The sequence below is a fragment of the Protomyctophum bolini genome (assembly GCF_963924005.1).
Source record: "Protomyctophum bolini genome assembly, chromosome: 3".
Classification (NCBI taxonomy): Eukaryota; Metazoa; Chordata; class Actinopteri; order Myctophiformes; family Myctophidae; genus Protomyctophum; species Protomyctophum bolini.
The window spans coordinates 29,562,771-29,587,622 of NC_137864.1; the positions used below are offsets into that span (position 1 = coordinate 29,562,771).

At 41.9% G+C, this 24,852-nt stretch overlaps 2 protein-coding genes across 4 annotated transcripts in view; one reads left to right on the forward strand and one right to left on the reverse strand.

The window, feature by feature from the left end:
* The first annotated feature begins 592 nt into the window (after nucleotides 1-592).
* On the forward strand, nucleotides 593-23,831 carry LOC308313067 (PRELI domain-containing protein 1, mitochondrial-like). 3 transcript variants are annotated; one of them, XM_080759960.1, is made up of 7 exons: nucleotides 593-664; nucleotides 2,447-2,655; nucleotides 3,598-3,823; nucleotides 6,176-6,289; nucleotides 8,593-8,671; nucleotides 9,560-9,585; nucleotides 12,725-12,893. In XM_080759960.1, exons 2-7 carry the CDS (start codon nucleotides 2,564-2,566, stop codon nucleotides 12,758-12,760), a joined length of 573 nt encoding a protein of 190 aa, XP_080616086.1. In that variant the 5' UTR covers nucleotides 593-664; nucleotides 2,447-2,563; the 3' UTR covers nucleotides 12,761-12,893. The 3 variants fall into 3 exon arrangements, with proteins under 3 accessions (XP_080616086.1, XP_080616087.1, XP_080616085.1); XM_080759961.1 differs by lacking the exons at nucleotides 9,560-9,585; nucleotides 12,725-12,893 and adding an exon at nucleotides 23,704-23,831; XM_080759959.1 differs by lacking the exon at nucleotides 9,560-9,585 and having other exon boundaries at nucleotides 12,725-15,522.
* The window catches only part of mxd4 (MAX dimerization protein 4), a 37,796-nt gene continuing 28,971 nt past the window's right edge, over nucleotides 16,028-24,852 (reverse strand). Inside the window, exon 6 of the mRNA XM_080759958.1 lies at nucleotides 16,028-21,811. Within this exon, the coding sequence (XP_080616084.1) occupies nucleotides 21,618-21,811 (194 nt within the window). The 3' untranslated portion in view covers nucleotides 16,028-21,617. The remainder of the gene's footprint in view (nucleotides 21,812-24,852) is intronic.

Consider the following 24,852-nt stretch of genomic DNA (forward strand, 5'->3'; position numbering starts at 1 on the left):
CACACACACACACACACATACACAATTAACCTTCTGGTTTCCTTATTGATAATAATTTGCCTTTCCAGTAATAATATGGATGCTGCTTTAAAGTTATTTAAATTACAACAGAAGCCTACCATTATTTTTGCATGGTTATTTCTGATTTATATTCCACCATCGAATTAAAGTTGGCATAAATGTATTAAAGATGAATACTGGGTGAAACCATTGCACGCCCGTGCACACTAGACTAAATCCTTATCGCAAATGTTTTTTTGTGATTTAATCAAATAATGCTCAACAGCATAGACTACGGTAGTTACACAGGAACATCTATAATACATTTATGCCAACTTTAATCCACTAGATGGTGGAATAAACCAGAAATAACCATGCAAAAATAATGGTATTTTTATGATTATTACTGGGAAGGCAAATTATTATCAATAAGGAAACCAGAAGGCTCACCCCAAAACACACTATGTTTATTATTATTATTATTGTTATTATTTATTATTATAAATAAATGACGTCTGTGCACTGTAGCGGGTCTATGACAGATGGGCGTGGTTTCTATTCACGACGGAATTTCCGTCTCCTGTCACATGTAATGTAACGTAACGGATACAATTAGCCAAATGTCTACTCATGCTACTTCTTAAATGTTTCCGTAGAAATGCAGGTAATATATTCTTCCTACTACAACTCTGTGTGTTCTTCAGATGATAGATCAGTAGGATTCTGTGCATTGTCTCTGTCTCTGTAGCAGTGCACAGCTTTTAGACGTACCATATGCATTGAGGAAGTTTAGCTCAGCTGGCAGCCTGGCATTAATATAACATACGATACGATCACGTATGAAACAAGTGTCGTTGAATCAATTCAATAACTGCAATAAGCATGCTGTTAAATAATTGCAGTATTTATAAAGGGACGATTTTCTAGACGTTATTTAGATATCTCCAAGTCTAACGGTTGCCAGGAAATAAGACGATATGCGAGCCTTGCGAGGACACCAGAGGAACATTAAGCTGTTCATGTGTGGACGAGGCTCAAGGTGACATACCGGTATATCATTGTGTCACTTAAAGTTGGTTCACACAGACATTACACACAGGAGGCTATGTTGAATCTAGTTGCAACACCGACCATTGACAGCCCCATTATGCCACAAAAATGTGGAACGCCCTACAATCAGCCGTAAAGGAATGTGAATCCCTACTCTCCTTGAAGCACTTATACGGGTGACTACGATTCGAAACTGGCCCCATTAAAATAATGAAGTCATCCCCCCCTACCCTTTACTTAGCTTTGGTCCATAGCTCTAAATGCCTTTAGCTATGGACCAGAGCTACCCTTTACTGTACTGTATGTTTTCCTTTTATTTTAATAGAAACAAACCTTAGTGCTTTCTTGGTTTGTTTTTGTTTAATCCTCTTAGCAGACCTTGTATTGAACTGCTATCCTGTGCTTATTCTACAAACTTAAAGTTTTCAATCAATCAACCAATTAAACCAAACAGGATTGTTTGGGTTGTTTATAGGCCTACAGCGTTCTAATTTCACCAACATTGCAGCTGTACGAAAAGCTTGAATTATCCTCTTTCTATCTGTAACGTGTTCGTTTAATTTAGCACTGCAAATGTTGATTCTTTTATTTTATTGATTACTTTTTCAATTGATCGAGAAGCATGTTATTTTATATTAACCCTGGAACACTAAACATCAATTTGGTCAACATCAAACACTGCTATTTTTGTAAAATATTCCATAAAAATATTTCTCATCAAAATATATTGAAGTACTGCAATACATGGCAACTTGAGGTTCTTTAATATTTCATCGACTTTTCACCAAAAAAAACTAAATGGATATCATGGGGCAGCCCTATCATAAAATATCAAAATCGGTGGAAAAACTTGGGTATATTTTTAAAATATCCCTAAAAAAAGCTGGGAACTTCCCCTTTCCACCCATTCCTGGGACATGCGAGAATGGGAAAAGAAATCCCATTGTGGGTGTATGGGATATTACTCTAAACACAGGTGAAATTCACCCGACCACCTGCCTGTAGATGAAAACAGGGATGTGGGCAGGGAAACAACCCTACTGTCACTGAGCATCATGAAGGTACTGAAAGACCCATCCACGCTCAGACATCAGCAACATTATGAAAATTACAAAAATATAATCGTCCGGGTGAAAATCACCCATGTTCTGTGTTCTAGGATTAAATGTTTTTCTATACCAATGAATCGATGAACCACTTAAGCGGTATTTTACACTTTGTCACACAATGGGTGAAAATGGCAGATCTACAAACTAATTTTTATGAGCCAAAATAGATAAATGAGTCAAATGACTAAATACTAATTGCTTATTTTATTGAATAACATATATTTTTCGTGTTACATGATGTTTGTTGAACTGTTTCACCCCTAAACCACTTGATGTGTCTGTTGTAGGGTATGTGCCAGAGGTTTGGATGGAGTCAGCACTGGACAGTACATTGTGTTGCTTAGAGATAGAAAGATCCATCACCACTCAGCAATCAGACCACTCTACACACCGGTGAGAGAAAAATGGTCAAGTATTTCTCTAACAGCACAGACATCAGGAACACATGGGACCATGTTGTCTCTGCTTTCTGGCAGAGATACCCCAACCCGTTCAGGTACAGAACTGTTTTCATGTGTTTTTATAATGAATCACATACACTACTATCACACATCGAAAATAGTTGCTGTCGGGCAGAAACCTTGTTACTGTTAACACCGTAACATTTTCTGGAAATGGAAAAAATTGGATCCATCCAGTATAGTTATTATTTATTTCGTGACAAACTATACTTTTCATTGGTTCATTATTTATAAAACCCATTGACAGAATGAGCCACTTCCAACAAACTCACAAGTTCACAACATATTGCGATGCTAACTTGTAGATCAGCTATTATGATGGAATTGGGCATTCGTATACAAAATAAAACGTAAAAAGTTAAATCAAGTGACACAGGGTTTCTGCCTGACAGCAACAATGTATTTATTTCAGTAAGTAAAGAGCAATAGATCAGTGTGGAAACGTATACAGTACATACTTACATGTATAGATGCATACCTGTATTATTATATTGTTTTCATATGACTTAATTGTTGTGAATAGTTATTAAACTAAAAGCAATTCCCACACATCCTTGTCTGTATTGTATTCCAAGACAAATGGAATACGATGAACTCACATTGTTATTAACACTAAATTTGTTTACTACTTTGCCCCATCCTTTTTCCCTCTACACCAAATATCCTTGTCTGACAAATAACTGCATATAGATATATGTTGTCAAGATCTCAATAGAGACATTAGAGCTGCACGATTATGACAAAAAATCAAAATCACGATCATTTGGGTATTTTTTTTTATTTTTGGAACACAGTCAGTTCTTATATGATATCTAAGATGGCTGTGTGGTAATTTCAATAGAAAAACAAACTCTGTGTGACCCAGGGGGATTGCAGCTTCTAGTGGCGTTGATGTCAGACTTTGGTTCTCTATTAGGGATTGAATAAGTGGTGTGTGTGTGTGTGTGTGTGTGTGTGTGTGTGTGTGTGTGTGTTAGCACTCATGTTCTAACGGAGGACGTGGTGTATCGGGAGGTGACTGCCGACCAGCATCTCCTCTCCAGACGCCTCCTGACAAAGACCAACCGGCTGCCCCGCTGGGCTGAGGCTGTGTTCCCCTCCAATATGTCCCGCTGTGTCTACATCGTGGAGGACTCTATTGTGGATCCAGTCAACAGGAGCATGACCACTTACACCTGGAACCTCAACCACACCACACTCATGGTGAGCGTTCGGCCTCAGTCGGGTCAAAATAATCCTCACAGGGCCCTTTTACACCTGGTATTTAACCCATTTTTTCCTATCGATTACTCACCCCATGGAGACTTGAATTCATGGATATTTTTGTTTTTGTCACATTCATAAGCCAATAATTTGATGTGGTGGAGTATAGGGAGCTGGTCATCAAATTATTGGCTTACAAAACAAACATTGAACTAAAGACAAACATTTAACCTGTGTATAGGAGGGGCTGTCGCCCCTCAAAAATCACACTTATTTGAAGTGAGGGACTCTCTTATACATGTATACATCATCATACATCATCAAATTCCATGCTCAGCCAATCAAATCATCACATTCTGTGGTACAAACACAGACACACAAAGCTGGGCATAGGAGGGGCTAGCGCCCCTCAAAAATAGCAGATAATAAGCTCACAGCACGTAACCTCAGGCTGCACTGCGGCCTGCTATTTTTTTACATTTTTTCTTTTTTTTGAGAGGCGCTAGCCCCTCATATACGGCTTTTGTCCCCACACGTCTCATATTTGCCATTGACAATGAAAGGAGAAATTAGGTCATATGTCCGTCAAATATGACGTAAATTTGTGGCAACACAAACATTAAATGCCATTGACAATGAAGGGAAAATTTAAGTCATATGTAGACGAGCAAATCGGCTAACCAATCACATATACAGCTGATGATAATGATAAGAGCGCCCCTCACTTCACACAGGTGTGATTTTTACTATATATGCAGCAGTTATTCTACATTCTCCTCACGCTTACTAGCCATGGTCACTTCAGACATGATTGAATGACTTTGCGTGCATACATTCCATTTATCCCCACCCACTTTTCTTTTTACTATTAGTCAACGAATTCATTATCAGTTAGCTGTCATTGCAGTACTGCATTGAGTGTCAATATTTTTAAGAAGTATTAAAAATGTAACACTTAAAATGAGCTGACATTTGTATCCATCAGACGGGTAATACAAGGTTTATACCACCCCTTTCAAACGGAATGAAATATATTTTTGAAATGCGCCAGTTTATTCAGGTTGAGGTGGTAGGTATTCATCTATTGTGAATATTTGTGACTTAAAGGGCTCCATGTAATAACTGGCCAAAGATCTCTCACATGACTAGCTCATTTGTTACCATTTTATTTATACTCTGATCACGAGTTTACCATTTTATGTAATTTGGAATGGAGATGGATGGTAGATTGTATGTATTGAGGCCACTGTTTTGTAAGATAGGACCACGTCGTCATAGATGCCTGATGCCATGACTTTTAAAAACGATGTCCTCAATTTAATTGTCCTTTTTTCCTACTGTAAAATAACCAAGTAATGTGCTAAATTCTACATTTAATTCTATTTGCTATATGCTTGTATCAGGCTTAGACTATCAAATTCAATAGTAGTAATATATATATAAGGATGGAAATATACAGTATAATAATTGCTTATTTACAAACACATGTCCTGGACTCCTTGGTGACTGATATTGGTATTTTTGGCCTTCTAATGCATGAGGCCATGTTTTTTCCTATGCACAGCTTTGTGTGCAGGTGTGTTTGTAGCATGGAATGTGATTATTTGATTGGCTGATGTATGATGATAAGAGCACCCCCTCACTTCAATGATTTTTTTAATTACCGTACTTTTTGTCCCCACCAGGCCTGAGGCATTGGGAGAAAGACCATATTTTAATTACTATACTTTTTGTCTCCACCAGGCCTGAGGCATGGGGATTGGGGAGAAAGACCTTTTTGTCTCCACCAGGCCTGAGGCATGGGGATTGGGGAGAAAGACCTTTTTGTCTCCACCAGGCCTGAGGCATGGGGAAAAAGACCGTATTTTTAGTGGACATTATTACCCGACTTCTCCATATCGTTTCATGGGGGCATAAAACACATGATTTGTAAGACACTACACAGATTACAGAGAACTTTGAATTGTAAAAATCTGTTGAGAGTATGGCCCGAGTTAATCTCACGGTGTCCTTCAACAAAATGTAAATTAAGCTGAAGAAAAAGCAAATTATAGTCCCAGCGTTTAAACGGACCAGGATGTTTATTCGGAGGAGGTGTTTTATGTGCAAAATGGTGTCAGACCTCCTGCGGTTAATGGGTAGTGGGCGGGTATTTGCGGTAGGTCTACTATTTGGAAATATACGGTACACAAAAAAGACCATTATAAGATAGTGAAAGTGAAGTAGCACTAGTTGAGTGATGTACCACTCCACAGTAATACCCCTGCCTTTCTCCCACCTCTCCTCCATTTGTCTGTCTGTCGGTCTGCCTCTCTGATATTCTCGTCCTCTTTATATCTCTCATTCCTCCAGTCAGTGGAAGAACGCTGTGTATTCCAGCAGTCAGAGGATCAGCCCTCCTCCACTCATCTTAGACGAGAAGCCTGGATCTCCTCCAGTGTCTACGGCTTCTCCAGACCCATCCAGGTACATTGAAACAATAACTCTAACAGTATAAGCATAATAAGTACGGTATAAGAACCCTTGTTTTGTATTATCATCTTTGGATCACTTAGCTGCACTATGTAACTTTCCTGTTCTACCCTGGATTTGAATCCGGCTAAACTAAGTATGCACCCCCTGCACAAGTGCTCAATGTTTTACCACTGAGCTAATAGAGTCTGCCTGCTTGCTCAGGGGTGACATTACATTTTGTGCCAAAGGTCCTGGCAATACAGTCACAGGATCTAATGTCTCAGTAGAAGAGCAGGGAGACCAAAAACGACCACCCCAAAATTCATATTGTATTAATTTAGTCTGCCATACAGATTGTACAAAATCTTCACTTGTCAAATTTTAGATTTTTGTATTGGCTATTCAAAAATATTAGATATGCAAGCTTATACATATGCTATTTTGCTATATATATTTTTTAATCTTGAAAGTGTGAAAACTACTTCTTTAGGGCATTTGTAGAATCGGCCTCAGGTCTTAATGGGTTAAGAAATAGTTACAGTACATAATACTGCTTTAAGTACAGAGATCCGAATCTCATTAGGGTCTGAATGTCTGCCTTTGGTCTCAGGAAACTGACCCACACGGCAGGAGTTTCTCATTTGCCAAGAGTGAGAACTTGATGTCTGCATGCCATGAATCCATTAATGTATTATAATGTTTGATCGCCTTGTTGTGCACATGCTGTCTTCTATTAAGCCCTATGTGGTCTGCAGGCCTATACCGTAGCTACTTTAGTGAACCTGTAGTGAATCGTCTCTGTGTGATCGCTGGTTACCTATCTAGTAGATACCTTAATCCAGGGGTTCTCAACCTGAGGGCCAAAACCTTTGTTTCTACGACAGTGATTCTCAAACTTTTTCATGTCAAGGACCCCCAGAATGATGGTTAAAAGCTAAAGTGACACAGATGCGTTCCAGGTCTTAATCTTAATGTATTAATACACTTATTCTCTCTACAATTCACCCAAAAAGTGTGATCTGAGCTCTACTTGTTTTTTGTTGTATGACTTATTTCTGGTGGACCTGCCAACACGAATAGAGCTATAGACATCCCTCCCTGCATCACTCACTCTGCTCTCCAGTGTTTTCAAAGTTCAACTGAGGACTGGTATATTTGTTTTTCCAAAATCAGGTCATTCTAAATAGAGGCAGGTTCTGAGTGGTCGGCACACGTGGTAACTGGAAAATCAAGTCAAAGAAGTAGTGGGTGCTGGACAGAATGCTCTCTTGCGATCAACTCCAGTGATGAAAAGAAAACGGCAGGTTTTTACTTATGCCAGAGTTTTAAAAGTATGGCACCTCCATACACAGCGGCGTTGCATGTTTGAGTCCCGTTCATGACGACCTTTGCTGCATGTCTCTGGGTCTCTCCCCTTCTCGCTCTCACTCTGTCCTGTCCATCTTTACTTGATACTATCAATAAAGGCAGAAAAGCCAAAAAAAAATCTAAAAAAAAAAGTATTTAGTTACCACCACTGCTCCTTATGACCTACATAACAAGAAGCTTTTATAGGAGACCTGCAGGCTGAAAAGTATTTCCAAGCCTCCAGTCAATGTGATGATTGGTAGGTCAAGCACTAGCATGCACAGGAGAGAGGTTGGATGCCTGCGTGCACAAAACGCCAAAATAAAGAACGGGAACGTCGGGAAGATTTGAGGGGAAAGAGGAAATGGAGACAGGCCTATTATATGTCAAGTCTATTATTATTAGTTGTTGTGGAACATGCCAGGGTTGACAGAATGCCTCTAGGGAGGAGGAAGAAAGAACCATGTAAGCAAAGCTATATTGCGTTTCTTTTTTTTTCTTCTTCTTGATGTGGAGCCACTTTAAAGGGGAATTTCACCAAGAAAAGAAAAGTGTTTTGCGTTATCAATTTGTTTTATCACACAAGACCATAAAAACATCTTGAGCTAATTAATTTATCTTGAAAATTAATTAAAGGTTATTCAAAGGTTTTGAATGTATTATCAGGAAGAAAATTATTCCATACAGTGGCCTTACTGACGGGCAGTGCTGGGAACAGATGATTCCACAATACCACCATCTGAAACTTGAATATTCACAACACTGATGATGTAGTCAATGAAGCCATCTCTAAAATCTATGAAAAGGTTTAATGTGCAACACAATTGTATACAATGCAGTAGGGGTCCCTGTTTTCATGTCTCTCTCAGCTAAGGGGTCCTCCTTGGCCAGAAAAAGCATTGAAGATTAAATTAGATTAGATAGATTAATATGACTTTTAAAGACAGTTTTCTTTCCTGTCCCACCAGGAGTTTGGACTGGCCCGCTTCAAGAGCAACCAGGCAAAGTCCATGAAAGGCCTGGAGTTTGCCCTGTCCAACTTACACGGTATGTAAACTGCACCAGCATCAGGAGGACAAGAGAGAGGGAAAGTACTGTTGGGAGAGAAAAGGGGAAACGGTCACAGGTTATTTTTAACCGTGGCCGAGTAGGGGAACGATAAAAACTCACGGAAGGAGAGGTTGCTTATTTAGGCCGGGACATAGCTTTGCGTCATATTTTCCATCCGTTTATTTCCCTAATTTAGTTGTTTTGTGAATTAATAATCAAAAGTTTCACCAGGCTTGTTGCCCATGGGGTGAGTTGAAGCCTCTCAGCGCTCCTCCAGGACTGATTGCGATGAACGGGTGGAAATCAGAGTATAAAATGTGAAATGGTATACACACACCAAGCCAATCACCACTCAACATCAAGCCCCCCCACCTTCCACACCCCACTCAAGTCGCTATACAAACAAAATGCCTCCTCCATAATGCATGGATATTAATCAAGCTATGATTGCATCGCTCTCTCTGCCTTTATCTCTTCTTTCTCGGTGTCAGCAGCAGCAGTGATGATTCAAGAAGGCTTGAGTTAGACTTTTTTTGTTTCTAAGAGATGGCCTTGTGTAAAGACGTTCTACTTACTTCAGACAAGAACCTGGTGGGTTTTAATCATATGAAGAGCCGCTATGCTTCCCCTGTCATGTTGTTCAGGTGGTGTGTCATGTCTACACATTAGTGATGAGCTGACTTGGTTTCTAGATGGCTTAATTGGCGAAAATATGCACTGAAACATTAGTGCATGAACAACCTTTACTTTTGGCACAGTTTAGTTTAGGGTATCACAATAGGTCTATATATCACTCTGCATACTGTATACATTCAGCAGTCGGCCACAATTCATTCTTCCATATTATGATTCTGCCCCGCAACCCGTCTGTTGCTGGGATGGCAGGACTGGGCCTGAGACTCACAGTGGTGGTGAGTATGTTAGTAAGTACATACTGTACATACCATCTTTACCACAGTGTCTATAGCTATATGAGGCATGCGCATGCCTGGTACAGTCACCATGTAGCAAAGGTAGTGCTCTCAACTCTCTAGAACTCTCCCAGTTTTGTCCGAATTTAGTTCTTAGTTCCCTCTCTCTCTTTGTGGCTTTGACTGGCAATTAACATTTTAAGCTTTGAAAATGATAAAACGGGTATTCATTTCTGATGACTCTTGCAGAACAGAATGTATCACTGACTTTTATTTGCAACGGAGGTTATATTCAGCACTATAAGAAATGGAAAGTAAGCATCTTTATTTATTTTATTTGTATTAATCCAAAACGAGTACAATTTAAAGCTTATAGGCTACCAAAATCATAAAACAGCACCACTAGAAGTGAGGATGAGGATATTTGAAGTCAATCCCTTGGACTATGCATGACGTATGCCCGGGAACACACACAAACACACACACATACACACATACTGTACACACACACACACCCCAATGGACACGATATACTACGATTAATCTTGCAGCACACCACCCTTCCACACATCACCTGAGAATAGTTTTGTCAGTTGATAGTCCGTACCACTACTTCAGGGAGTTTGCTGTCATCTGGCTAGAAAGGTGTTGGAGCAAGGCTGATGCAAAACAATGAAATCACCTCCTACAAATATTCAACGGTATACTACAGCTGGCGATAGTGAGTAGACCACCGCCGCTGTTGTAATCCACAGCTAAAGGCTTTGATTCAAAATGACTTGCACACGGGTCATGCACATTGAACACAACCTCAGGAGAGTGTGTGTGTGTGTGTGTGTGTGTGTGTGTGTGTGTGTGTGTGTGTGTGTGTGTGCGTGTGCGCGAGATTTGCCTCCATGCAAGATACGTATACACCCAATCGTGCGTGTGCAATCACAAATCCGTTGGTCTGTTCATGCTTGTAGATCGCTCTCTGATCTCCTTCCCGTCTGCATCTCCAGCAGAGAGTCGGAGACAGAGGTGGAGAAAGGAGAACGTACCCCATAGGAGGGGAGAGGGAGGTCAAACAGGCTATAGTGAGGAGTTGTGTTGTTATGTTCCAGTTGGGGGGGTGGGGGTGCGCACTTCAGGGAGCCTGGGAACACTTCAGAGCCCTGTGTAGTCTGACGGTCTGAGAGTTCAGATGTTTCTCACTGTCTCTTTTTCTTCCTCGTTCTTGTTTCTCTGCTTATGCCTCTCTGTGTGTATGTCTTTGCATGTCTACCTTTCTGTCTGTCTTTCTGTGTCACTAAAGGTTCACGCCAAGACAGAGAGGCAGAGTTGAAAAGTGGTTAGAAGGAGAGCATGGAAGAGAATGAGAGATTAGACACAGAAAGAAGGCAGGATATGAAAAATGGTTGTAAAGTGGAATCTTGGTTTCTAATACCCTGATTTGAACCAAGATAAATATGTCCTAGGACACTACATCTGTCTGTTTCCCAGAAACCAAACATTGCCTTAGCACAAGGTTTGAGAGAAATCCAAATCAACAGCTGAGATTTAATTTTATAAAGTGGCCGTATACCAGAAAAGACAACATGTTTAGTTACCCTCTTAAGACCTAGAAAGTTGTAGAAAACAGAACCAAGACATGAAGATAATTCCATTGAACTTAAGTCTTAGGAATCAAGCTTTACATTGGGTTAGGGTTAGGGTGAAGTTTCCCAGCCCATTTTTGGGACAGTTCTTCCTTTCTTTCTTTCTTTCCGTCGATAATTTTACTTCATTAGAGAGGTACAGTATACATGTCCATAACCGTAGATCAATACATTAGGTAGTTAATATAGTTTTTTCATTATGTCTGAGTCCATTGTACTTTTTATTTAAATTGATTATCGATATTCCTTTAATTGATTAAATCGAGTAGTTTGACACTTCGATTAACAATTGCACCCCTAGTTCTGTTGCGTGGCCAGACAATAGCCCACCACACACCGGCTGCGTCAGACACAGCCGCCTCCATTATTTTCAATGAACCTATCGCACACCGGCTCCGTCCGCCGCGTCGCACCGCGTCGCCTGGCGCGCCGATAGAACCAGTTCTATTTTCCAGGCGGCGCCACGCAGCAACGCGTCTCGCTGCAGACGGTCGCAGAAGGTGTGTGATGGGCTTAAATCACTGAAGGCAAACTCTGTTTTTGCACCGGCAGATTTGTCTGGTCCCAGGGCCCAGGCTACTGTTGTCTTGTCTCTCTCTACACTTTGTCACTCTGTATGCTTCGTATCCTGTCTTTTTTCTCTCCAACCGATGTCTCTCCATCATGCTCTCTCTCTAGAGTCTTCTAGAGACTGTCTTCTCTCTCTCTCACTCTGTGTGTGTCTCATACAGCGGAATGCAGCTCTTTGCTGTTGTTGTTGTTCTGTGTAGACACTGATTAGAGTATTGTTCTCACACACTCTGTGTGTGTGTGTGTGTGTGTGTGTGTGTGTGTGTGTGTGTGTGTGTGTGTGTGTCCTTACTACTGACTGAATTGAGACATGGCAATGGCATTTCATAATCACAAGTTCCACAGTGATCTTGTCAACAACCATACCTGTGGCTTTTTTCCCATGACGCCGGCCAGGAAGCCGTGGGTTTACAGTACAATGTCAAATTCAGGACAAACTACAATGGTGCCTGTGCAAGTTCTTAGGTCTGTGTTGTTATGCATAATGCTGAATGGCCACGCAACTGCGCTGTGGCCTTCAACGTATTTGCTATTTGTGCTTGTTTTTAGTTTACCATGATACTGTGTGATATGTCCACCCAGCAAGAGTGCCATGCAGCAAGCATATCTTAGCTTATTAACAAATAACCTAATTTAAAAACTTTGGCTGCATGGGGTAGTGTTCTGTTATGTATTTCTTCCCCCCACAGTCATGCAACGTACATCTTGAATTGTAGGCCTGAATTTTTGCATGCCTACTTTATTTTTGGGAACGCTCTCTGTTGCATTTCCTTTTTGGACATTTCTTTGTTCACTCCCAAAGAATTAGCTCTTGTTCTTTTATAGTCTATCTCTAACCAGATTATGTCACTAATTTAGTCGTCGTCGTCCGTCCCGTCCCCCTCCCCTCCTCTCTGTTCACCCCTACTCCCCACCATGCTCTGTGGAACTAGGAGAGGCACCCCAGCGGTTGCTCAGGGACACTGTGAAGGACGCATCGGGGAAGGCCAAGGAAGCAGCGCTGGTTGCAACGGGGAAGGCCAAGACACTAGCTACAGCAGCCACAGCCCCACAGAAACCCCAGCAGTATGTCTAACATACAGGGGCCCTGCCACCTGCACCAAAGGACTATAGGCCATGTTTAGACACACACAGCAATGACTGTTGCTGCTGGACTTGGCATGACTGGAATCTGGCAGGATGGGGCTCTCCTCACATCTGTCTCATCTGCATTGCAGCTCTTCTCAACCAGCCTCTTGAGTTTGGATCAGTTGTGTCTCTCTCTCTCTCTCTCTCTCTCTCTCTCTCTCTCTCTCTCTCTCTCTCTCGCTGTACTCTCTGGAAGCTGTAATTTAGTCTCAGGTACTGAACCGTTTTGTGCCACCTGCTGCCTCTTTCTGTAAGCTTTCAGGCCTTTCACCAGCAACACTTTGACACTTTTATACGTTTACACGTTTAATTTATTATGCGAATGTGCATCTTTCTAAGGCCTATTCATAGTCCAGTTTTCGGTGAAGAGGTGACCACCGAAAACTACAACATTACGTCACACCGCGGTGGTCACCGCTCACACAACATATCTCTGTTTTATAAGCACTGTTTTGGTGGTCACCTCTTCAACGGAAACTGGACTATGAATAGGCCTTTAGGTCTGCAGGGTGGGGTTAGGAGTGGTATAGTTTACCTCATATTGTCCTAATGTGTAATTATCTAAATATTCAAATGAATCACTTATTATTGCTAGGCCAGCAATGCCTGTTTCAGAGCTTCAACAATCAAAGCAGTGAGCGCACAAAAAGGAATTCTCACAGAAAGTCATCCAACCTTCTGTGTTCAGACATTCCTATCCTGTCCAATGCCTTAACTGCATTGTGGCATAACCATCATTTAAGCATATCACGGAATGAAAATCCATGTATCGTTTGTTAATTTGTTTTTCAAAAACAAAATCTGTTTACAAAACTAACATGAACCAAAAGTGTGACTTGTTTTCCAATTTCAAATGTTGTGCTCTGATGCCTCTGAAGTCTGAACCAAAAAAGGAAATTAATAAATAAACCGTTAATTGTTGCTGTGACAGTTGTATTGTTTCCTGCCAGCTAGTTTCTTTTTGATGTTGTGGTCTTATGCATGGTTTTAGTTCAAGTTGGGTAAACTAAAAGTATAGGTTATTTTTGCAGAATCACTGCACAAATATAAAGGTGGATTTAATCCTTAAAGCACCCGCAAAGAAGCAAATGGCGTCTACGGCTGAGACGCTTTAGATTAAAACATAGGCTAATGATGCGTATTTATCAAATGAGCGTTCAGTCATTCCGTGATGTTCAGTAAAGAAAATGTTGCTGTGATTCATGGTAAGGTAAATTTTTTATTTTATTTATTTGGTGCCCACTGCCTACTACGTGACAAAGGTTACCCCCTCACGTAGGACTAATGGTAGCATAGCCCCATCTGTGCAGTCACCCTTCTTTTGATTGATTGAAATTGATTGATTGATTAATTTAAATATTTATTAACTGTTTGCAGAATTACAGTACATTTCAAGCACAAACTCAATACAAAGACTGTTAACTGAGTGGACGACCCAATTAAGCCTTACACTTGTTTACAACAGGGTCCACATTGTTCAATTCATCAAAACATTTAGAGACAAACAAATAGACACTTCTATGTAGTTAAAGAACAGAACAGGAATTCATCATATAGGAAGCAAAAAGGGAAAAAATACATATACAGTGAGGGGAAAAGGGGGGTAAAAGAAGAGTGTAGGGCGCCTGCACACAACACCATGCGTTGATGCCATGTGTGCATATGTGCAGGCACCCAACACCACGTCCATACAAAAACATAGTACAATACAGATTAAAATTCAGCTTTTACAGAGGCCAGTTTCGAATTGCAGCCATCCGTAGGTGCCCTTTGAGAGCAGTTTTGAAGGAGTCAAGGGATTCACATGTCTTAATGACTGTTGGTAGGGCGTTCTTCGCTGTAGCTTCGGACCTGGAGCTACAGTTAAGGGGGAGGTCATCGATGGGGCTGTGGTTTCCACACAGGTGAACCCCAGAGCAGGAACTCCATGCGTAAATGCGCACACGGGACACGGTGGAGCCCTGTGTTGTCCCACTTACTTGTGTTTGACGAGACATGAGTATTTCATATATCGATTTTGAGATGATTTCTGCAGTCGGATCTGTGCATTGATTAATGAGAACCTGTTATGTCTAATTTAATTTCATACAATTATAAGCACATCGCCCCTTTGAAAATAACCAATCCTAAACCCATGTGTGTATAGTCCTGCAGTGATTCTGTAAATACAGCCTATATTATATCTTTTACACAATATGACCACCGCACCAGAAAAAGAAAAGGAAAAACAATACAGATGTTGCATAACTAGCAACCTCTCCCTACTTCTGGGTCACACCTGTTAGATGAAAATAATCACAATGGAATATGACTGAACATTAACTTTGTTTCTATTATTTTCCATTTTTGTTTCAGTGAACAGAGAAATTGGAAAATGAGTAATTATCAATTATTCAGGGTTTTTAATGTGAATAGCTTTTTTTGAAAAACAAATGATAGATGAATGAAGTTTCCTGTTAGCAATTTGTTAAGCTGTTTTCATATATGTAGATATTGTATTCATAGATATGTAATTATAAATAGTGCATTCCCTTGAAGCTAATAGTTTTGAGACTTGTATACTGTACTATGTTAAATTTGATAAATTAATGTGATTCATATGGACTGGGCTGCCTCTTGTGACTTTGTAATTCCACAACATTACTGATAGTGTTTCAGGTATCATTGTTTCGTAATTGCAGATGCCATTAAAAGTTGCAGAAATCCAACATCAGGATGCACTTAGACAGACAGCAGCTTAACCATGGTCATAATGAGCTGTAACAGTTTTCTCTATGCCTGAATCGTACATTTAAGGGGCATTTATTCCACCCATAATACATCTGAAGTTTTCAAATTTCCATTAGTTGTCATTATGTATTTAACAATACATACCTTCCTCTTGCCATTGTTGTGAGGACAAATTAAAAATCCCAATGTGTATTTCATAGAACAGTCAGTTATTATTGAGCAACACAGTATACATTAGGCTAAAAACTCTGAACAACAAATAGTGCAAGAATCAGTATGACATGATGGATGGAGCAGTGTTGATCCTCTGAATATGCAGAGTTGGAAAAAGTGGTAGTTTCCCCTGATATACAACTTAATAACGAGGCCAAAACAACTATGTATAAAACAGTTTTAATTATATTACAATGAAAGAATACACAATACCTTCAAGTGTTTGCAGCACCAGGTACTTAAGTGTATACACACGCTCACACACACGAAACAGAACAAAACAAGAACTTATATAATATAACACATCTTCTGAATGCATATTACACATCCGCAAAAAAGGAACATATTCACAGGTCTCTGGCACAGAACTCTCCCCTATGATTTGGCAGGCCAAATGTATGATATTTCATCGCACATCCTGTGGCGCATTTACAGTAAAAATGCCAATAGTAATACAAGGTGTTATATCACTGTATATCAGCACCATATATGTTGCAGGGTGTCTAGGTCAAGTGGTGACATTAACATTATGTTTACTATGCCACAGGTCATTGTGTGACTAAATGTAACCCATTTGGCTTTCCATTCTACAACACACAGTACTGTATGCTAGCTTAACTGCTATTACAAGTACCCGATCACCACTACAATTCTTGCTGCTACCACCCTCCCACCAAAAAGGGGCATTTCACCCATAACACATGAGCTGTATTTTTGTCTCTGCCTTCAGGGTAATTCATTCTCCAAGAGAGACATTGGCCTCAGCCTGCCGGGTTTTATTTGGGTTTGAGCTGTGTGTGTCCTCCTGATGACACCACTGAGAGGAAATATTCAATTGACAAACTTTGAATCAACTCTCAGGGCAAAGTTGAGTTAGTGCAAGATAGTTTGTGGCTTTTGGGGATAATTATGCATTATTTCCTTGCAGAGTTTTAAGTGAAATGCCCCTTAAATCTCAATCTGGTCCCTAAGTCTGTTTATCAGATGTCCATGAACCATTGTGGGTACTTTGTGTGTGTGCTAAAACACACACCAGTATGATAGATCCAAATCCAATGGGCTTTTCTCGTGCCAACACAAAATGGCAACAAGAGAAGTTGAGTATATCCAATATTGATGTTTTCTACAACTACAATCACTCATCATTCTGGCAGAAAGAAAGAACAGGGAGGACTGGGGTTTTAGGAATACTTGGTGAATATCTACATTTCATGGACTGATAAAAAAAAAGACCCCCCCCCCTCCTTAACAATGTGAGTAACAGAAAATCAAAATGACTTATTTGGCTGGAACAACAATGAATTGGAACGTTGTCACATTTTAATCGAGTTTCTACTATATGTTCTTTCTTCTTATTCTAGATTTTGAGTGGGGTTTCTGTTTGGGCTATGATGACGTCTCTTTCCTAGAATACTTTCCTAGAATCCAAGAATGACTTTGTGCTTTAAACTTACCTACTTACCCAAGAGGCCCTGTCTGTCTACTGTTTTCACCTTACAACAGCTGTGGTTTTGTGCTCTTTAGTCTTTAGTCAATCTATAGTATGACGGAAAAATTAAAATAAGTAGATTGGTCCTTCTCTGCCCTCACAGTGAAAATCCATAGTCCGCTGGACCCTCGAGTCTTTTTGACAAATTTTGGGCACATTTTAAGGTTTAAATTGCGTTGTGATGTTTCTTTTTTCCAGTAGTCCTGTGTAGTTGACTGAATCGAGCATAGTAATAAGAGGTTAAATTCTCTCTAGTTCAATAGGTAGAGCACAGGGTAGGTTTCCCGGGCCAGTATGCTCATGGGGAGTACATGGCACTAGCTGCCACAATGGCATTGCTACTGAGGCAAACCATGCAAAAATAATAATAATAATTAATATTATTTACAATTTATTATGATTATTATTATTATTATGCATCCATGGTAATGTAAGGCGCTTTAGATTAAAAAATAAAAAGTCTTCGCAGTCACACATTATTGTACAATCTCTGGTGTAAAGCAAAACAAAGATATTTTTTGTTTTTGTTTTCAAGGCACATCATTAAAAAAAGAAATTCCATAACCACAATGTGGTCAGCAGACAAACAAAACCGCCACCCATCTGCAGCCAACCTACTCAGAAAATGCCACTTAATCATATATGTGTGCTTAGGTACAGTATGTGCAGTTTTCAGTAATGTCACATTGAAAGAAAAGAAAATGAATCTGGCCCTGCTTTTCATCTCCATTCATTAGGTCCTTTGCCATGCTCACCACCTTTACATTTGGCATTAACATGTGCCCTCGCCCCTCTGTGATCAGACTGAATTGTATCCAGGTGTAAAAGTAAATGTAATCCGGCTACATAATACTTTTTTCTTAACACTTTTTTTGTCCTCCTTTTCTGCTTTTCATAGCCCAAATCATACTTAAACGTGATCTGGATACAATGTGCCTATTAATGCCAGGTGTAAAAGAGGCCTTGCGTTTTGTTTTCCTGATGGGAGGTTCTGTGCAAGAGAATTTAGTCATTTTTTCATTTACCTGTTTTACTCAAGTTGTCCGTTTAAACAACAAAATGAAAGAGAACATTTTCTTTGCTACTATAACACTCATGTACAAAACCTTGACATGAATGTAAACTGTCAATGAGCACAAAAAGAAAAAACTGCTTTTTTTTTTTCAAGAACGTTATTCTTTTTTTTGTTTCTCATCGCCCCTCCTTCAGTGTATGGAGAGAGTGCAGATCAGGAGAGGTAAAATTCATCCAGAGAGAAACGTGAGGAAAAAAATGTAGAAAATGAATTGGTCACCGAAAAAGAAAAAGAAATGCACCAAAGCAGAAAAAAAACAGTAAAATAAAGCAAAACACCTGCTTGTGTAGAAAATCCCACACCCTCTTAGAAAGCACAAGACGGTTGTATTGCTATTGTCTCAACACGCCCCCCTGATCAAACTGAGGGAGGACATGTTTATTTTTTGAACACTATCTTTTTTTTGTCTATTTTTAGGGAGGTGTCACCGAGAGTTAATGATGAGAGAATACCTTGAGCTGCCATAAAAATTGGGATTCTTCTTTTAACATCACTTCTCTCTAGGTGACAGTACCTCCATCTCTTCTTTTACCCCCCCAACAAAGTTTTACAACCGCATAATTGTCATAGAAGAACAAGGGATACCGCCGCCATGATGAGAACAGAACAGAAGTAGAATAAAAGAGCTTTGAGCCAGTCTGATTGAAGTTTGAACCCCTTCCCTCCATTTGGTGACCGTTTTGGGAAGCAAATGGAAGCTGCCATGTTTGGAGGGAAGGAGGTTTTGTTCATGTTTGTGGTCATAGCTGAGCGTCAGGCTGGCTGGCAGGTACGCAGTTAGGGCAGTGGGGTGGGCTGGGGGAAGTGCCAGAGACCTTGGGGAGGGGGGCTTTTATTAGTTCTTCACGTGCCCCCATGCACAATGTACATTATTACACTGTCCTCCATCTTTCCCTGCCATGGCGGATGGAGGGGGGTTGAGAGTTCAAAGTGTGCTCGTCGGCTCTCTGCCTGGAGAGCCAGAGGAGGAGGAGGAGGAAGTGGACGAGGTGGGGTGGGTGGGGCACCCACTAGGGGTTGGGGGTATCGCCGAGGGGTGTGTGTTCCTGGTCGCCCCTGAGGGGTGGAGTTTGGCGACCTGATCACGTATGGAGGGATAAAGAGAGGGATGCTGGGAGGAGGAGGCAGGGGGGGGGGGGTCAGCATGGAGGGAGGGTCGAGGTGTGTGCGACAACAGTCGCCAAGGCCTACACCCAAGGCACAAATGGAGAGGGGGAGAACAGTCAGGGGGCAAGGGAAGGGGGGAGGAGAACAGTGTTACGAGGTCTGGTGCCCTCTGACTACAATGCCCCCCTCTTGGCCTACACCCACCTCCCCCTGTGCTCCCACTCTCGACAAGCTTGGCCTCCTCTCCGTCTTGTCTTCTCTCATATACATATATATTTATATATTTATAGATATACTCTTCTTTTTTGTCTTTTCGTTTAGGAAAAAATATAATACAAAACATTTTAATAGAAGAAATATAGACTACGCTGGCTAAAATCACTTTAAGTGATACTTGTAACGTCTTTTCTAAGCCTTTTGTCTTTTTTTGGGGGGGTCAGACCTTCACCCTTCAACGGACCTTTGCCCCTTTATATATTTATACATTTTCTGAAGTGTCAGGTTGGATTGCCAAGCTCTAAGGAGTGCTTTGAGAGGTTTGAGACCTACCTAACGATAATCACATGTTCAGAGAGCAAAATACATGCCTCCTCCGTCGATAGAACATCTACTGTGCGCAGCATCACTAACAACATTACTCCATTAGTTGACCCATATGATGAATGTGTCATTTCATTTAGCAATGCCTTGGGGAGCTCCAGAAGCGAGTAACAGAACAGCAGAGAGGAGAAGATAAAACAGCAGCGAGTTAAAACAAATGAAAGAACTACTGCAAGTTGATTAGTTTCCTTGACAGCTAATGAAAACAGTCTCTACACAGAGAGCAAACCATTAGAGCTGGCCTTTTTTCCACAATGTGTTGTTTTTACCCCACTGTTCAGCTTTGACTTGTTCATGAGGACGTTGTAAAAACAACATATTGGGAGAGATAATGTGGGTGTGATGGCACTGGGGCAGAAGAGACAGACCAGCTAGTTAAGTTCATTCATCTCTCCCTCCTTCTATAGTGCCATAATGCTCTAGCTATACCACGTGGAAGAGATAGATGGCAATGCAGACACTATGGGGAAGAAGTCCAAATTGTTTACATTGTGGTCTTCAACTGAAATGCCAAAATCATAAAAATAAAAAATAAAGCTTACTTACTGCTACATCAATTCGCTACTGAAAAATAAAAAGATTTAAAGATTCTGGGCAATCCATTTCCACGGGAAGAGATCTTTTCAGTCTGTCCACACAGTAGGGTAGTATAGTAGTATAATATAGTGGTCACATAATAAGATCCTCTGTGTTCTTTTATCTCGTTAAATTAACAGCGAGGACTTTACTCTGCAGTGGTTGGAGAACCCTAACCGGAGAGAGAGACAAGAGGTCTTGGACATCACTGTCCCATTTCTGTCATTTCTTCCATCCATTTTCTCCTGCTCTGTGATGTTTTTGGTGATCTGGCTAAAAAGCCATTGTTAAAATTTTTATTTTGGGCATAAACGGTAGTATATTGGTATTAATGTGGGTAGTGCTGGGCGGTTTGAACATAATCAAATATCGTTCACAATGTGTCGAAACAGTATAGTAAATGTAGACGGATGGAGCCACGTCTCTCTCCCACACAAGGAGCGACCGGTCCCCAATAACAAGCCAAAGCTGTCCACCACAACACAAACAACGTATCCCAAATCCAAAACAAAAAAAGCAACAACTCCTAATCTACTTTCAAAGCCTGTGGCAACAGCGTTAGGTAAGTGGGTGGGGGTCAGGGTCGGGATGTGTCTTGGGGGCAATGTGGGGAGTGAGGTAGGGTCAGCAGTGGTCTAGGAGGGTCAAGGAGGGGGGTGGGGGGGGAGGGCAGACAGGAAGGATGCCACAGAATGGAAATCCCATCTGCTTCCCAGAAGGGCAGATAGGAGCAGGGAAGGGGGGCTGGGGTGTCAGGTACTGTAGGAGTTTAGGCTTTAATGAACCATCCAACAAGCCGCATGGAAGTTAGGGCATGACGAGTCGAAGGAATGGCTTTGGGGTGGAGGAGAGGAAAGCATGGGTCTGAGTGGTGGTGGGGTTTGGGTGGAGCCCCCGGCCGGCGTCCTTAGCAGTGGTGCGGCTGCAGTCTGTGGGAATGCGTAGCGGTGGTGTAGCCACTGCCGTCGCTGGAGCTGCTCTGCAGACTGTAGTGGTCTTCCTCTTCCTCCTCGCCGTCGCTAATGCTGCCGTCCAGGCTGTCCGCCTCCCCGGGGGTGAACTCCATGGCATCCATGCCCTCCATCCCCTCGATGTCCACCTCTGCACACACACACAACAATACAGTATGTCATGGCAGGCCACTCCACAACCTTAGCTGTGAGCTTAGGGCTGGGCAATACATCGATATTATATTGATATTGTGATATGATGCCATCTGGGATTTTGGATATTGTCGTATCGTGATATGACATGACTGGGGCCTTTTCCTGGTTTAATCTCTTAAGCCCCATTTTATAATTTCAGCATTTTTTTAAATAGCTGTGTGTGCATGTGTTCTGTTGTGAGCTTGTAGATCGGCTATTTTCAGCACAGATTTTCTGTGTAAAGCAAAAAACAGGAGGTGGCAGCGCCTTTGGATATCCGGTAAACTAAGTATAGGGTTTAAGTGATTATGTCGAATATACTTAGAAAGCAAAAGTCGCCAATTCACAAGCTCATACTGCAGCACATCACGCTTTTAAACCTTGTGAAGTCTGCGCTGTGCAGCTTGTAGCCTAACGCTTGTTTTATTAGCTGTGGTGTGCAAAGGCATGAGACCTCACAGCCATGGTATACTTTATTATACCACGGTCATCAGCCAATAAGATAAGTCTAATAAATCCAACTATGTAACCCCAGGTTGAACTCCGCAAACCTGAGGTTCATGCATGCACGCACACACACACACACACACACACACACGCACGCACGCACGCACGCACGCACGCACGCACGCACGCACACACACACACACACACACACACACACACACACACACACACACACACACACACACACACACACACACACACACACACACACACACACACACATACACACACAAACATGGTGTATCTGCCTAAGTCTGAAAGCATGAGGGTGAAAGTAGGCTTCAGGCAACTGTTAAACTCTGTGTTAAACTCTGCCTAAGTCTGAAAGTATGAGGGTGAAAGTAGGCTTCAGGCAACTGTTAAGTAACCCCAGGTTGAACTCCGCACCCCTGAGGTTCATGCATGCATGCACACACACACACAGACACACACACACACACACACACACACACACACACACATACACACACACAAACATGGTGTATCTGCCTAAGTCTGAAAGCATGAGGGTGAAAGTAGGCTTCAGGCAACTATTAAACTCTGTGTAAACACACTGATCTTTCTGTTACCTCTGCTAATCCTCCTCCATTGACAAACAACTATGTCTGTATTTACTTACCACCTAGTATTGTTAGCTGTCCTAGGCCATGGGTTCAGTGTGTGTGTGTGTGTGTGTGTGTGTGTGTGTGTGTGTGTGTGTGTGTGTGTGTGTGTGTGTGTGCGTGGCGTGCGTTCCTGCGTGTGTATGTGTGCGTGCGCGCGTGTTTGTGTGTGTGCGTGCGTGTGCGTTCCTGCGTGTGTGTCAGGGGTGGGGTGGTGGTTTGTACTTCCTTGTATTGCTCTAGGGCCCCCAGCAGTTATTTGCTCTCCCTACTTTTTTATACTGTGCTGCATGACAGGTCGTCCCTGCTCTTCTCACCGCTAAAGTACTGCTGCCCCGACCAGGGTCAGGTGGCTGCAGCTGGAATCAATACGCAGTTGACCTTTGAGCTCTGGGTTATGACCTGCTGATAAAGGCTGAGGCTGAGCAGGAGAGCGTGGTGTTCCACAGGTCTCAGCATATCTCTCTCATAACAACGAGGACCCTATGAATATCCTTGTAAATGTTCATGTTGCCTATCTAATTAAAGACAAGCTAAGTAAGAGTGGAATGTCCAAAAACAGTCCTTTGGTGTCAATGTGTGGTCAAATGTTTTGATTACATATCACTGATTACACAGACTCCCACCGTATGGCATGCAGACAAACGCTGTTTGATGACTGTGTACATACGTGATAAGAGGTAGTTGTAATTGGCCATATTCACACGGCGGCCATTTTGCTCTTTCGTCATACTCAAAGGTAGGGATTTGAGAAGAGGATCCGTCCTGTAAGCAGTGTGGAGCATCCCTCTGTACACTGAATCACATCTTAACGGGATGTCCCAAAGCACTGGGAGATGGCCGATACAGATGGAGACATGATAAGGTCCTTGCAGAAGTTGCCAAATGGACGGAACTGCAGAGGGCCATGGCCAACAAACATCAGGCACCACCACCAGAAGTCGTCCAATTCCAAAAGCAAGGAGATAAGGCTCCTAAAGCAAGGAGAGCTGGCAAGAAACCACCTTCCATTTTACACAGAGCTTCTGACTGGGAGATGCAAATGGACCTGAAAAATAAGCTTGTTTTTCCAGAAGAAGTGGCTGTGACTTCTCTGAGACCAGACATGATCCTACTATCCAGGACCACAAAAACCATCTTGGTGGCAGAACTAACAGTGCCCTGGGAGGACAGACTAGGCTTCTCTCACCAATTGAAGTACCAGGATTTGATTGATGAGGCTCTTATCAAAGGATGGCACACATCCCTATTCCCCATCGAAGTTGTCTGCAGTGGTTTCCCACCAACATCCGTGCGCTACTTCTTGCAGAAGATCGGGTTGGATCCCAAGCAACTGAAGAAAGCCACTGGGGAGATAGCAACTGTAGCCGAGACCACATCAAGATGGATATGGCTGAAGAGAGCCCACAGTTGGAACCCTGCAGGATCCTAGCCCACTGACAACCAGTCAAGAAGCAGAAGGTATGCGGCCAGGTTCAGACCTGGCTCAGGGAGTAGGACGCCCCTGCCATGCATAGTCCCGAGTCCAGCTGCAGGGAGCGGCAGGGAGACGTCCCTGACCGCGGGCCCCACCATCCGGAGATGTTCTGGGATGAAAGGGGCGAAACATCAAGGAAGGATGGCTCCCAGCTGATGACCCTGACAGCTGGTACTCGCAATGCTCAGATCATCCATCCACCGAGGATTAACAAAGAGGAGGAACTTGCAACACCTGTAAGTAGCTCTAGCAGATTCTGCTTGTAGCAAAGCATCTTCAATGTTTACTTCACCTGTATTGGCCATATTCACACGGCGGCCATTTTGCTCTTTCGTCATACTCAAAGGGAGGGGTTTGAGTATGAAGTGCAATATAATCTCAATTCTACAGTAGGCATTGTGCTGTTATCAA